The 13017-nt window shown below is 54.5% G+C and overlaps 1 protein-coding gene across 1 annotated transcript in view; it reads right to left on the bottom strand.

The window, feature by feature from the left end:
- Window positions 1-8518: 8518 nt before the first annotated feature.
- Window positions 8519-13017, bottom strand: part of ABLIM2 (actin binding LIM protein family member 2) — a 162391-nt gene continuing 157892 nt past the window's right edge. Inside the window, exon 21 of the mRNA XM_061145432.1 lies at window positions 8519-10245. Within this exon, the coding sequence (XP_061001415.1) occupies window positions 10132-10245 (114 nt within the window). The 3' untranslated portion in view covers window positions 8519-10131. The remainder of the gene's footprint in view (window positions 10246-13017) is intronic.

Genomic DNA, 13017 nt, shown 5'->3' with positions numbered 1-13017 from the left:
GCTCAGAGCCACTCCCAACACAGCAGCTGACTTGCCCCAGAGCCCCTGAGATGGAAGCCATGCATTTCACCAGCAGTGACAGTCCAGTAGCTCCACTGTGTTCTGAAAGTTAGGAGGTCCAGCCCAGAGTCAATGGGAAGGGACCACACAAGGTGGGCACACCAGGAAGCAGGGATCATTGGGGGTCTTCTCAGAGGCTGCCTACCAAGCTGCTGAACACTTATGATTAAAATAAAATCTTAAAAGCAGACATAGAAAACAAACACCATATTCTGGGGAATAAGACTTACAGGGACTCCCCGGGTGGTCCAGCGGCTGGGACTCTGTGCTCTCACTGCTGAAGGCATAGATCTGATCCCTGGCTGGGATCCCACAAGCCATGTGTCATGTCCAAAAAGTAATAATAATAAAATTAATAAATTTATTTTTAAAAAAAAGAACCGGTAAGACTTACAGATAACTACTTACCCAAAATAATGGAAGTCAAAAAACAATGGGATATCAGTCTTATAATGTTGAAAGGAAAAAAAAAGTGTCAGTCCATCTCCCCCCCAAAACCCACAACCACGTACATACACTGTCTTCTGTCTCCTTCATGAACGTGGCACAGTAGGAAAAGAACCCCTTCCCAACTGGTCCTAAGCATGTCATCCTCCCGCTCTGCTTGGTGCCTTTGCAAACACTGGTCCATCAAGTTAATGTGGTGGCTTGGTGTTTGGAGAAAGCATAAATTTGAGAGTAACAACAACCGCCTCTTGAAACCCAGCTCTGACACCTGTATGACCTTGGAAAGTCTTCGAGCCTCTCAGAACTTCAGTAGCCTCCTTGGAAGGTAATTTTGGTTTTGAAGACTCACTGACCATCAATGCGGAGGGGGCGCTGAGGCAGAGAAGCAAAGAGAGCCAAACTTGGCCTTTACAAGAACGGGGTGGGGGCAGCCAGGAGAAAAGAGGAAAGGGGCTGTAAGGGGGAAACCATTTGCTGGGGAATGTCTAGAGGCTGTGACCGCCCGGGACATTTTGAACAGGGGTGTCAGAAGACAGTCCTCACTGCCCAGCATCTCCACTAACCCAGGCTGCAGAGTGATGCTCATCCCTTGGCCTCTAGCCCCATCCTTCAGTGAAAGTCTAGCCTTGTGTGCACAGCACTGGGGTGAGGGAGGTCTTGGTCCATAAAATGGGGGCTAGTCCCGGTCTATATAAACTTGGAGTCCAGAGAAGGGGCTGGGACAGAGGGGAAACACCTGTTAAATACCTCCATATTCTCACCACATTGACCACAGAACCTCATACACTTTTGCCCAACACATGGACTAAACCACTTCAACCATAGCTACCAAGTTGTATTTTAGTGCTAAAATAAATTTCAATCACAGTTTGGTACATACATGGATTTCTGACCAGCCAATCTACCAGTGACAAAATAAAGGTACGGGTGCCCTTGTCCCCCAAACACTAAATATATCCCCATACGTCGGACTGCCTGGTCTCCAATGTCGTCTATACCACCGACATCACTCTGATTCTGGGCTGTGATGAATGCAATTGATTGACTGTGAATCCACTCATGCACACAATTATTCAGTATTCATCTTTGGGGAGGTAATAAGCTTCCTTCATAGCTCAGTCGGTAAAGAATCCACCTGCAATGCAGGAGACCTGGGTTCGATTCCTGGGCCAGGAAGATCCCCTAGAGAAGGAAGTGACAGCCCACTTCAGTATTCTTGCGGGCAGCAGTCCATGGCGTCACAGGAGCCGGACACGAGTTAGCGACTAAGCCACAACAACCATATATAAGTTGTGCATCTTGTTTTTTAAAGATTTATTTGTTTATTTTGGGCTGTGCTGGGTCTTCATTGCTTTTTGTGGGCTCTTCTCTAGTTGCAGTGAGCAGGGGCTACTCCTCGGTGGGGTACGTGGGCCTCTCACTGCGGTGGGGTCTCGTTGCAGAGCATGGGCTCTAGGCACATGGGCTTCAGTAGTTGCTGCGGTGGGCTCAGCAGTTGCGTCTCCCAGGCTCTGGAGCACAAGCTCGGCAGTTGTGGTGCACGGACTTAGTTGCCCACAGCATGTGGGATCTTCCCAGACCAGGGATCAAACCCGTGTCCCCTGCACTGGCGGGCAGATTCTTATCCACTGTTCCACAAGGGAAGGCCCTACGTTGTCCCATCTTTACACAAGGAAATGATTCACTCAAAAGCTTGTGCCAATAAGTAGCTTTCCCCTGGGACTCTTTACAGTGAAATGATCACATAACAGACATCACTCAGTGTTGCTGGATTTGAGCCTTGTGTGGGGGAGTTAAGGAGGAAGGAAGGTGCTGGGCACTGGGGAGGGCTTGGGTTTAGAGCTTGGTAGTCCTGGGCTGGGATCCCAGCACCTCTGCTCAGCAGTCATGTGACTGTAGGTGAGTTACTTAGCTGAGCCTCAGCTTGCTCATTTGTGTAATGGGTGCTAGTTAAGTTAGATGATAAAGGGTATATTAATGAAACTCCTGGCCCCACACCTGACATGCAATTGTACATGACAATTACAGAGGATGCACACGTGGGCTTTGGTCTGAATCCTAGCCTGTTAGTTAATAGCTGCAAGCTCTTGGGCCATTTACGTAACTTCTCTGAGCCTCAGTTTCCTCATTGGAAGTACTGATGCTAAAGCTGAAGCTCCAATAATTTGGCCACTTGATGCAAAAAGCCAACTCATTGGAAAAGACCTTGATGTGGGGAAAGATTGAAGGCAGGAGGAGAAGAGGGCAACAGAGGGTGAGATGGTTGGATGGCATCACTGACTCAGTGGACATGAGTTTGGGAGGGAAATGAGAAGATGCCGATCAAGAAACAAGGGTGCCAGACAAGGAGGGGTAAAGAAGAGTCTGGAGAGGGGATCAGTGGCCAGATGGTGCCCGTGAAGGAGTCGGAGAACGGGCCACAGAAGTCCCCGTGCCGAGGTCTCCAGGCAGGGGCGGGCACAGTCCAGCTTGCACTGCAGACCAGCTGCTGCACGTCCCTGAGGACGGACTGGAGGAATGACGTGGTGTGTAGGTATCAGGTCAGGGAGGTATCTGGGGGCCTGGAGGCAGGAGGCACGCTTGGGAGGCCGCACTTGCTGTGTGGAGCGCTCAGAAATGACGTGCCACTGAGGATGGTTCACGGTACTCAGAAGGGAGAAAAGGAAGCTTCTATTATTCATGAAAACTGGCTCGGTAACAGCCCGCAGCCTGGCCGTCACTGGAGAGGCACTGATCTCTCTCATTTAATTTGTCAGAAGTGCTCTTACACTTGGGAACGTGCCGTCTCAGCCCGTGGGCCGGGAACCGGGCCAGTTCGTGATCACTCAGCCCTGGTGATGACTTACCCGACACCAGGCTTTCTTCCACTATGGAAGGTGGGGGTCGGGGAGGGGGAGACCAGGGGTCCAGGGGTCGAGGGAAACTGACCTCTGGGATGACCCAGCTCTCATCTGTGTAGTAGACAGGTTTCCCTCTAGAGGGGCAATGACAAGGGTGGAGGTGATGTAGGGGAGGGGTCTGGAAAGGAGGGTGGCAGCCTTGGAGGAGGCCTGAGGACAGGTGAGAGCAGTGGGGTTGGGGGGAGGGGGCAAGGCTGGGCCAGGAGGAGCCTACCCATCCCCTACGGAAGCCCGACGATCAGGGTACCTCAGCGTCCCTGGGGCCGGTGGGCCGTCTAGGGAGCCTTGTGAGCTAAGTGTGACTGGAAGTGACCTCAGTACCACATGGCCAGGCCTCCTGGCCTGGGACAAAGTCCTCCCCATGCAGGACACAGCTGGCCACTGCCATCATTGGCACAGCGGGGAGTGTCCCTGACTGTCCGCACGGACAAATGCTTCTCTGGACGGTGAGGCAGGGAGCCGCTGGTCTGGTCTGAGGACGACCTGAGGGATCTCGGGGCAGGCTTGCTCAGGCAGGCATCCGTGGGACGATGCCCCTTATTCAAATGCAGAGGGCAAGCTTTAGATCTTTCGTCTGACATTCCCAGCTGGTTCACTGTGCCTCAGTTTCCCCATGTGTAGAGTGGGGATTAGGAAGGATCTCACAGTATTATTGTAAGGACCCCAGGTGCTCAGAACAGGGAGAGGCAGAGAGCGAGAGCTGGAAATCGATGCTACACTGATTCACTTCTCCACCTCCTGCGGGAGCCGTGCCCAGGCCAGGACCCAGGCAGGGGTTTTCAGCATGGGGCCGGAGCCCATTCTCCTTCTGCTTGCCCGGGGGGGTGGGCTCACGGGCAGTCTCCTCCCATTGCACTGGCCAGTGGGGGTGCTTCTACCACCCCCTTCACCACCGGCTGTCACCTGGTGGAAATCTATGTCCAGGAGCAGGTGGGGAAAGAGGTGGACTATCCTTGCAGAATTTTCTGATCTAAAACACACTGAACAACATCTTCCAGCTCAGCTGTTCCAGAAGCTTTGGACTGGGGCTCTGGGATCTGATGCACCAAGGAAAATGATACAGTCCCTGCTTACTCATGCATCTCCCGTTGGTTCTTAGCCGGCTCAGAACCCAGAGCGGGGTGGGTGGGGTTAAACAGCCCCAGGCCATCCACAGGGCCACTCACGGTGTCCCCCCTGCTGGTGATGGCCCCTCCAGTTCTGTCTCCTTCCTGCTTCCCTCTCTCGCTCTCCTGACCGACTATCCCGTGTGCCCTCTCTCTACCGCGTGGGCCCTGCTGGCTCGCGCTCGGGGGGTTATCCCCTGCTTTTGTCCACCTCCCTTGACTCATGCAACTCATAGTGCAGCTCCCTGAGACAGTGCTGACTGGGTGGACCATGTCCATGCAGAGCGAAGCCTCTTGGGCTAGGGGCTGGGGGAGAGATGCGTGTGGGGTCACCAGGAAGTCCAGGGCCTCAGGGGCCACCCTCGGTCCAATCGCCTGTGCCGGGGACAGCAGGTCATGGGCAGGACATGGTGACTTGTGGGTAAAGCGCCTTCAGGAGGGGACAGAACATGGCAAAGACTGGAAGGGGCTGGAGGTCATATAGTGAGGCGGGCAGATGGGCATGACGAATGAGGACGGCAAGCCTCATTCACCAAGCCTCACGCACCAAGAGCATGGTGACAGGGGCAGCTGGGGGCTTCCTGCCAAGAGTCACCAAAGGTACGGGGAGGGGTGGTGTTGACTGTGGGGACAAGAAGGTTTTGGAGAGCCTGGGCTGCAGAGCTGGGAGTGTCCACCAATCGTGCTGGCTGGCTTCTCAACACATGGGTGCTGTGTTCCCAGATGCCTTTGCAGTTGGATGGAGTCACGTGACCACCTCTGGCCAATGAGTGGGACTGGCGGTGACACGTGTCCCTTCTGAGCCAAACCCTAAGATGGGCAGTGTGACTTGCCTGGCCGTCTTCCTCCTCTCATTCAAAGCAGTGAATTCTGCCGCTCTGGGTTCAGATTTCAGTGGCTTAGGAGGCACAGCTACCCTGGGAGAAGGTTCCAGAAAGAAAGGCTGGAGGCTGACATCTCCCCACCCCCTGGGTCCCAGGGCTTCTGACACAGGCCCAGGCTGAGGCTGGTTTGGGAAGGTTGGTGCCGGTGGCAGACACCAAGGCTGGCATGGAAAATGGGACTGGACTTGGCTTGGGGCTTTGGGGTGGGCAGCTCCTTAGAACCTAGGACCACTGAAGCTCAGGTGGTGGGCGTGAGCTCTGGGGCACACAGGCTAGCCTACCAAACCTCCAGCACCCAAGACAGTGCCAGGCACAGACAGTGCATGCTCTAAATGACCCTACACCCTGGGCACCAAATGGCACTCCTTTAGACAGAATGACAGGTCCCGAGCCTACCAAGGGATCCAGTCTCTACGGTCAGGTCAGCAGAAGTTTCTAATCTTCTAGGTTTGTGCTATCTCACTGGAAGCTGCTAGTCACCTGTGGCTGCTTAAACTTAACTTTAATGAAAATTTAACTCCCTAGTCACACCAGTCACACTTCAAATGCTAGTGGCCGTCGTACTGGGCAGAGTGGGTACAGAACATTTTGCAGAAAGTTCTTTTGGGTTGGACTGTTCTCAGCACTGACACCTGGGAAAACTTTGGGCTCTCGTCTCATTACCAAGTACTCCAGTGACATCCTGGGTCACAGAGCACTGCTGTAAAATTGCCAGCCCTCTCGGAGGGAAAGTGTCAGTAAACAGACAAGAAGAATGTGCTGGAGAACGCTATTCAACATCCTGTGATAAACCATGATGGAAAAGAATGTGAAAAAGAACGTACATATGATTATAACTGAATCACTTCGCTGCACAGCAGAAATTAACACCACATTATAAATCAGCTAAAAAATCCTAAAGGAAATCAATCCTGAATATTCACTGGAAGGACTGATGCTGAAATTAAATCTCTGATACTTTGACCACCTGACGTGAAGAGAAGACTCACGAAAAGATTCTGTTGGTGGGAAAGATTGAAGGCAGGAGAAGGGGACAACAGAGGCTAAGGTGGTTGGATGGCATCATTGACTCAATGGACATGAGTTTGAGCAAACACCAGGAGACAGTGAAGGGCAGGGAAGCCTGGTATGCTGTGGTCCATGGAGTTGCAAGGAGTCGGACACGACTGAGTGACTCAACAACAACAATAAATCAACTATACTTCAATAAAACTGAATTCTTAAAAATAACCAAATTAAAAGAAGAGAGAAAATACAAGATATCCCCAAATAAAAGTGAAAATGTGATTTGGGAGAAGAAAGAAAAAGAGAAGAATGTGTTGACATACGGGCAGGCAAGATGACCTCCGGGTATGGGTGGGGAAATTCCTGGAGTCAGCAGCGGGCCTGTCTGAGAGTCTGAGTAAACTCTGGGAGTTGGTGATGGACAGGGAGGCCTGGCGTGCTGCAGTCCATGGGGTCGCAAAGAGTCGGACACGACTGAGCGACTGAACTGAACTGAACTGAACTGTCTGAGGTGGGAACTTCAGAGCTGAACCGAGAGGGGAGAGTGGGGCTCCACCTGGAAAGCAAACAGCAGCCCCAGGCCCTGGGAAGGAGGAGAGTGTGTGTAAAAGCTCAGGGCTTGTGCCGAGGGAAGGCAGCATAGCTGTGACCTCTGGGAGGGGGCAGAGTGCTGGCCACAGAAGGTGCTGTTGGGACCTTGACATGATCTGACCGGTGGCCGTGAAGCATCACTGCAGCTGTCAGATGGGAAATGACCTGCTCCCAGGCAAGACTGGGACCAGAATTCTGATTGGGAAGCTGTGTTCACTCAGGTGAGAGCTGAGAGTAGAGGGTATATGGTCAGGGTGACCACATACCTGGTTGGCGTGGGACAGGCCCGGTGTACACTGTGTCCCAGGGCCATTGGTGACTACCACCTTCTAGTCTTGGGCTGTTTTCTGATCTGGATAATTCCGTGCAGGTGTCTGCTGAGATGGAGAGATGAAGAGACATGCTTCGGGTGAATCCAGGACCTCTGATGGGCTGTCCTTGGGATGGAGGGAAATGCTCTCATTTCTGACTTGCATCACCGAGTATACCAAGATGGGGCGCAGTATGTACATGTAGACAGGCTTTGGGGGCTTCGTGAGAGTCATTACTGTCATTGCAATAAGATTAGAGATTGCTGTGGGTTAAATTGTGTCCCCAGATTCACAGCTGATGCCCAAATCTCTTGTGTGACACAGGAGGGGGCCTCTGGGAGGTGATCAGATTGTGAGTGTGAGGCCCTCTACAAGGAGGTTAGTGCCCTTGTAAGAAGCTGGCTAGGTGAGAAGAGAGACGCTATCTGCTAGCTGAGGACCCAGCCCACACATCTGAGAGCAGAAACGGGCCTCTTGCCGGAACCTGGCCCGACCAGCACTCTGACCAACACCAAGAGAATTCAGCGTTTTGTTGTCTGAGGCTCCAGTCTGCAGTTTTGGTTAGAGCAGCCTGAGTGAACAGAGGTGGCGGTTACAGACTGTTTCATCCCAGGGCAGCAGCTGCTAACCTACTGGGCAGGTGCCCGTCCTTTCCTTAGCCACGAGCTCCAGGGCCACAACCAACAGCCTGTTTGCGGATCCTGGGATGCCATCTCCAGCCCTGTATCCACTGCTGTCCCCTCAGCCCAGAACACCCATCCCTTTGTTGGCCTCCAGGTATGCAGCCTCATCTGGCAAGACCTACGTTTGGCAGTGCCTTCTCAGAAAGTCTCCCCTGACCTCTGGGGTATTTACGGGGCCTCCTTGGGGACCTGCTCCAAAGGGTCATTCTTATCATGGTCGGTGTGCTGGTCTGTCTTCCTGCCCTGATGGGGGCAGGTATCAGCATCTCTCCTGTCAGCACTTTGGCCTGGGTGAGGGGCTTAGGGCCCCAGCCCGAGGGGCTGCCCCTACCACGGCTGTCCTAGGGCCATGCCGAGGCCGACACGGGGTCTGTCCCCCCCCACCCCCGGCTCCGTGCCCACTTCCAGGAAGACCACTTTTAGCAGATGCCCTCCCCAGGCGCTGGCGGCAGAAGGGGGCCCGTGGCTGGAAATGACAGGCGTTTATAAGAAGCGGCTTTTCACTTTCACAAGTTAGAATACATCATCCTTTATTTTTTCCAGGCTCCCCTGGTCCGACAAGACGCTCACTAGTGAGAAAATAGGGGTTTCCAGCGGCTCGGGCTCAGATCGCGACGCGGAGGGAAGCATATGCTCGGTGCTGAGAAACCCCCTCCCAGGCCAAGCCTCGCTGGAGAGCCGGGCGCACAGCAGGACTACAGGGGCGGAGTCACGCGGACGGAACAGACGGACGTCCAGGACGCACAGACGGACGCGGGGCACGAAGGCGGGGCCCACACTCCGGGACACCGTGCAGTGTTTCACAGGCCCCTCGATGCACTGTACAAACGTTCAGGTAACCACACTCTACCCGCATGGCCGGCAGGTCTCCCTGCCGACTTGACCGATCTCGGCAGCATCTCCCATCCCATCTTCCCGGAGGGTCCGGGTGTCGTCGTTCTCAGGACTGGACACCAGCCTTCCCTCGCTGGGGGGTTTACGGGGAGAGGGGGGCAAAGGGGGACTCCACCGGCCACGTGACGAAGAGGGTGCGCTGAAAGCTGCATCAAGCATTATCCGGGACCATGGGAACCCTTAACTGGGGGGCTTTGGCCATCAGGGGAGGATGTTTTCTGCAAGACTTGGAAAACGACAGCGAGAAACACAGTGTGGCCGTACTTAAGGTGTCCTTACAAACCGCGGTATGGGGTGTGTGGGCGGTGGGGGGGGGGGGGTTCTGCCTTTCGGGGTGCCTGTGTGACAGGCCAAAAAGAGAAAAAAGAAAAAAAGAGCACAAAGGAAACAGACAAGAAGTCCTGTGTGTTAGGAACACACATGAAACCTGGAACACAGATGCAACGGTGGAGAATAAGGCTGGCGCGCTCCCTTTCAGCGGGACCATAAAATTAAACTCTTTATATATGTCGTCTTTGTGTTTAAGTAGGCTCTACTCTTTAACAAAATAAAAACTTCTGTGTTAACTTTAAAGATATCGTTTAGGCATCTGGAAGAGGAACGCAGCGCACGGGATCCCCGGCAGAAGGTGCGCCTTCGGGTTGAAGGTCCTCCCTAAACACGAAGGCTGCAAATTGCCCCCCATGCTTCTGACGGCCCCGGGGAGGCCCGGGGCGGGGGACGGGGGCCTGCGTGCCAGGCCGTGCCTCCCAGGCTGAGCAGGGAAGCGGGGCCATGGACACCAGGAGCAGGGTGCCCACACCGTAACCCGTCAGCGCCCGTCACTGATTAAGCCCCTCAGGTGTCCACTCCCGTCCTCTGTGTACCCCGGGGGCCCAGTGCGGGGAGGGCACTGCAGGGAGGTGGGAGGGTGGGCTGCGTGCGTCTAAGTGGTCCTGCGTCTCTGGGCAGCGACCTCGCCACATCTTCCTTCCCGATGGCAAGCGGCAGCGGGGTAGGACAGTGCAAAGCCAGGGGTCTGGGCGGCAAACTAGGCGTGGGGGCTGTGCTGGCAGAAACCAGAAACGGGGGCTCTACCTGCTGTGGGACCTCCTCCCGCCCCCAGTCCCCCCCAACTGGCCCTTCCTAGGCGCCCACCGCCCGCCTGCCCACGGTGGACACAGAGAAGCCAGAGCCGAGGGCAAGAGGAGGGGGGTCTGGTGGTTCCCGCAAGCACGCGCATGGGCAGGGCGCCCCACCCCCCAGCAGCGTCAGAACAGCAGGGCTTTCTTCTTGAGGTCGTTCCTCTTCCAGAGGGCCAGGCGGTCGAACTCTTCCATGCTCATCCCAAACACTTCTCGGAACTCCTCGGGCGACAGGTGTCTCTGAAAATGAAAAGGGCAACCCAGAGGGGAGCAGTGAGCGACCTGGCCAAGCACCCCCGGAGGCGGGACCTGCAGAGAGGATGGGGGGGTCTCCCTGGGCACACCTGGCTCCCCAGCTTCCCTCTGCATCCCCACCGGTCTGCTCTATAGGGCACAGAGGCTGGCCCAGAGGAAAGAGGGATGGTGAGGGGACCCACAGTGAGCAGCTGCCAAGCAGGGGCCAGAGCCCTGACTCCCGACACCTGCAGAAGCGTCTCCCACCGCAGACTGAGCGCAAATCAGGCCTGGAAATGGGAGGGAGTATGCACACGTGGTCACGTGTACCATTTCATGTCCTTCTCACGGCTGCTGTCTGAGCAGGAAGTGTCCCCATGGCTCGCAGGAGGACACGGAGGCAGACAGGCCTAGGCCTCACTTCAAATCCTCCCTTTCCCCCCACTCCACCTCTGGTCTGTGACCCCAAGTGAGCTTCCTGTCTCTCTGAGCCCCAGTCCTGGGGGGCGCAATGGGGAAGCCAGACAGTGTTAAGGGCACCAGTGCCAGCTAGCCCCCTGGAGTCTCAGCCTACTCGCATGTAAATGGGGTCACCCTGGCACCCCCCAGAGTTTTGGGGTGAACAGGTCAGCCCAAGTCAGCTCCCAGGGCTGAGCCCGGCCCTGGGCAGGAACAGTGAGCCCTGGGCACAGTTATTACAATCTGAGATAGAGCCAACTCTGTCGCCACTTGACGCCACCTGAATTCTAGACTCTTCCTTGCAGGGAAGGAAGGTGTCTGCTCCCTTCACCCCCATGTCTGTCTTCCTCAGCTGGTGCTGCATAACTTCTTCTTGTCCTTCAAGACCCGGCTCAGGTGGGCACGGCACCCTCTCCTGGGGGGCTTCCTGGGAGGAGTGAGGCCAGCCACCACCCCCCAGCCTGGGAGGAGCTGGGGAGAAAATGGAAAGCGGGGCGGACAGCCTGCAGCAGGAGGGGTCGAGCTCCAGCCCCAGAGGACCTGGTTCAAAACCCCCTCCCACCCCCATGTAAGAAGTGTGGCTTCTGCATGGCTGCGTGGAAACCAGCCTTGGCCGTTCCTCCGCACGCTTAGCAGAAGCACCTCAAGACCCAGCAGATTCCAAAAGACCAAAACCAGGGACTCGCACGGGTTCCTTCACACCCGTGTTCACAGCAGATTATCCACACCGGTCCAAAACCGGAACAACCCAAGTGCCCGCGGAAGGACAAAGGGACACACAAGACTTGGTCGATTCAGACTCTGGAACGTGGCTGAGGAGTACTCAGTCGCGTCTGATGCTTTGCGAGCCCATGGACTATAGCCGGCCAGGCTCCTCTGTCCATGGGGATTCTCCAGGCAAGAACACTGGAGTGGGTAGCCATGCCCTCCTCCAGGGGATCTTCCCGACCCAGGGATCAAAAACCTGGTCTCCTGCACCTGCTGCATCGGCAGGCAGGTTCTTTATCACTGGTGTCATCGGGAACATGATTCATCCATAAAAAGTCGTGAAGCTCTGACCTGTGCTACAACATGGAGGGGCTAGGAAACAGGCTAAATGAGTCCATTTGTAGGAAACATCCAGAGTGGGGAACATCCTCAGGGACCACACAGCTCAGTCATTGCCGACATCTGGGAGAGGAGGGGCCTGGGGAAGAGCTGATCGGTGGGCGGACGGTTTCCCCCTGGACCCAACAACCACGTTCTAGAATTCCGCAGAGGTAGTGGAGGTCACACAACATTGAGAGTGTGCTAAAGGCAGTCAACTGTACACTTTAAAATGGCTGCAATTAATATGAAAATTACAAGAAGATGCTCTAATATGCTTTCATTTCTACTGTCATTTAATATTTGAAACAGTACTTATTTCATTGTTCCTGCATAAAATTAAACATCTATATTACTTTTATAATAAAAATAATCAAATCTAAAAAATAAAAAATAAATAAAATGGCTGCAATTGTGAATTTTATCATTAAAAAATCCAGTTCCTGCCAGAAAAAAAAAAAAAAAAAGAGTGCTTTCTTGAATTTAAAAAACACATCCTACTAAAGGTTACTGTGATGATTGAGAAAATGGTATGAAGACCCGTGGGGAACTGTGGAAAGCAGAAACAACCATCACCGCCAGGCATATCTCTCACAGAAGTCAGAGCCCTGTGTGACTTGCACTGGGTTTTGAAGCCCAGTCACTGGCATGATACGGGGGAGGGGACTCAAGGGACCCTTTTATGCTGAATCACAGAGAGTGTGAGTTGCTCAGTCATGTCCAACTTTTTGTGACCCCCATGGATGCTCCTGGAAGCATCCCAGGCTTTGTGGTGAAGGCCCACGGCCTGTGCTTGCCCGGCTTGCTGGGACTGGCCTGTCTTGATTCCCCCGCAGGGCTCTCCTAGTCCCACCACCTCACCAAGTTCAGATGCCCACTGCAGCCCACCAGCCACCACCAGGCCCCCTGCTCCAGGTGGTGCTGAGTGCGTGGGCTCAGGTGCAGACCCCCTCAGCCTGTGACTCTAGGGGCTGTGTTCCTTCAGAGTCTGGGTCCCACAGGGCATCCCCACACTGTCACAAGGCACAGGGAGGCCCTGTCTGTAGAGGGGGACTCCTGCTGAGCAGGGTCCATGTTCCTTGACCTCATCACACAATGACATCATCACCAGGACGACATCATCACCAGGACGACATCATCATCATCGCGACATCATCATGACATCATCACCATAATGGCATCATCACCATGACGACATCATCACCATGACAACATCATTGTTGTCATAAAGAC

Source organism: Dama dama, chromosome 6 (genome assembly GCF_033118175.1).
Source record: "Dama dama isolate Ldn47 chromosome 6, ASM3311817v1, whole genome shotgun sequence".
Classification (NCBI taxonomy): domain Eukaryota; kingdom Metazoa; phylum Chordata; class Mammalia; order Artiodactyla; family Cervidae; genus Dama; species Dama dama.
The sequence above is the reverse complement of the archived record's forward strand: the minus strand, read 5'-3'. Positions and strand labels throughout refer to the sequence as shown.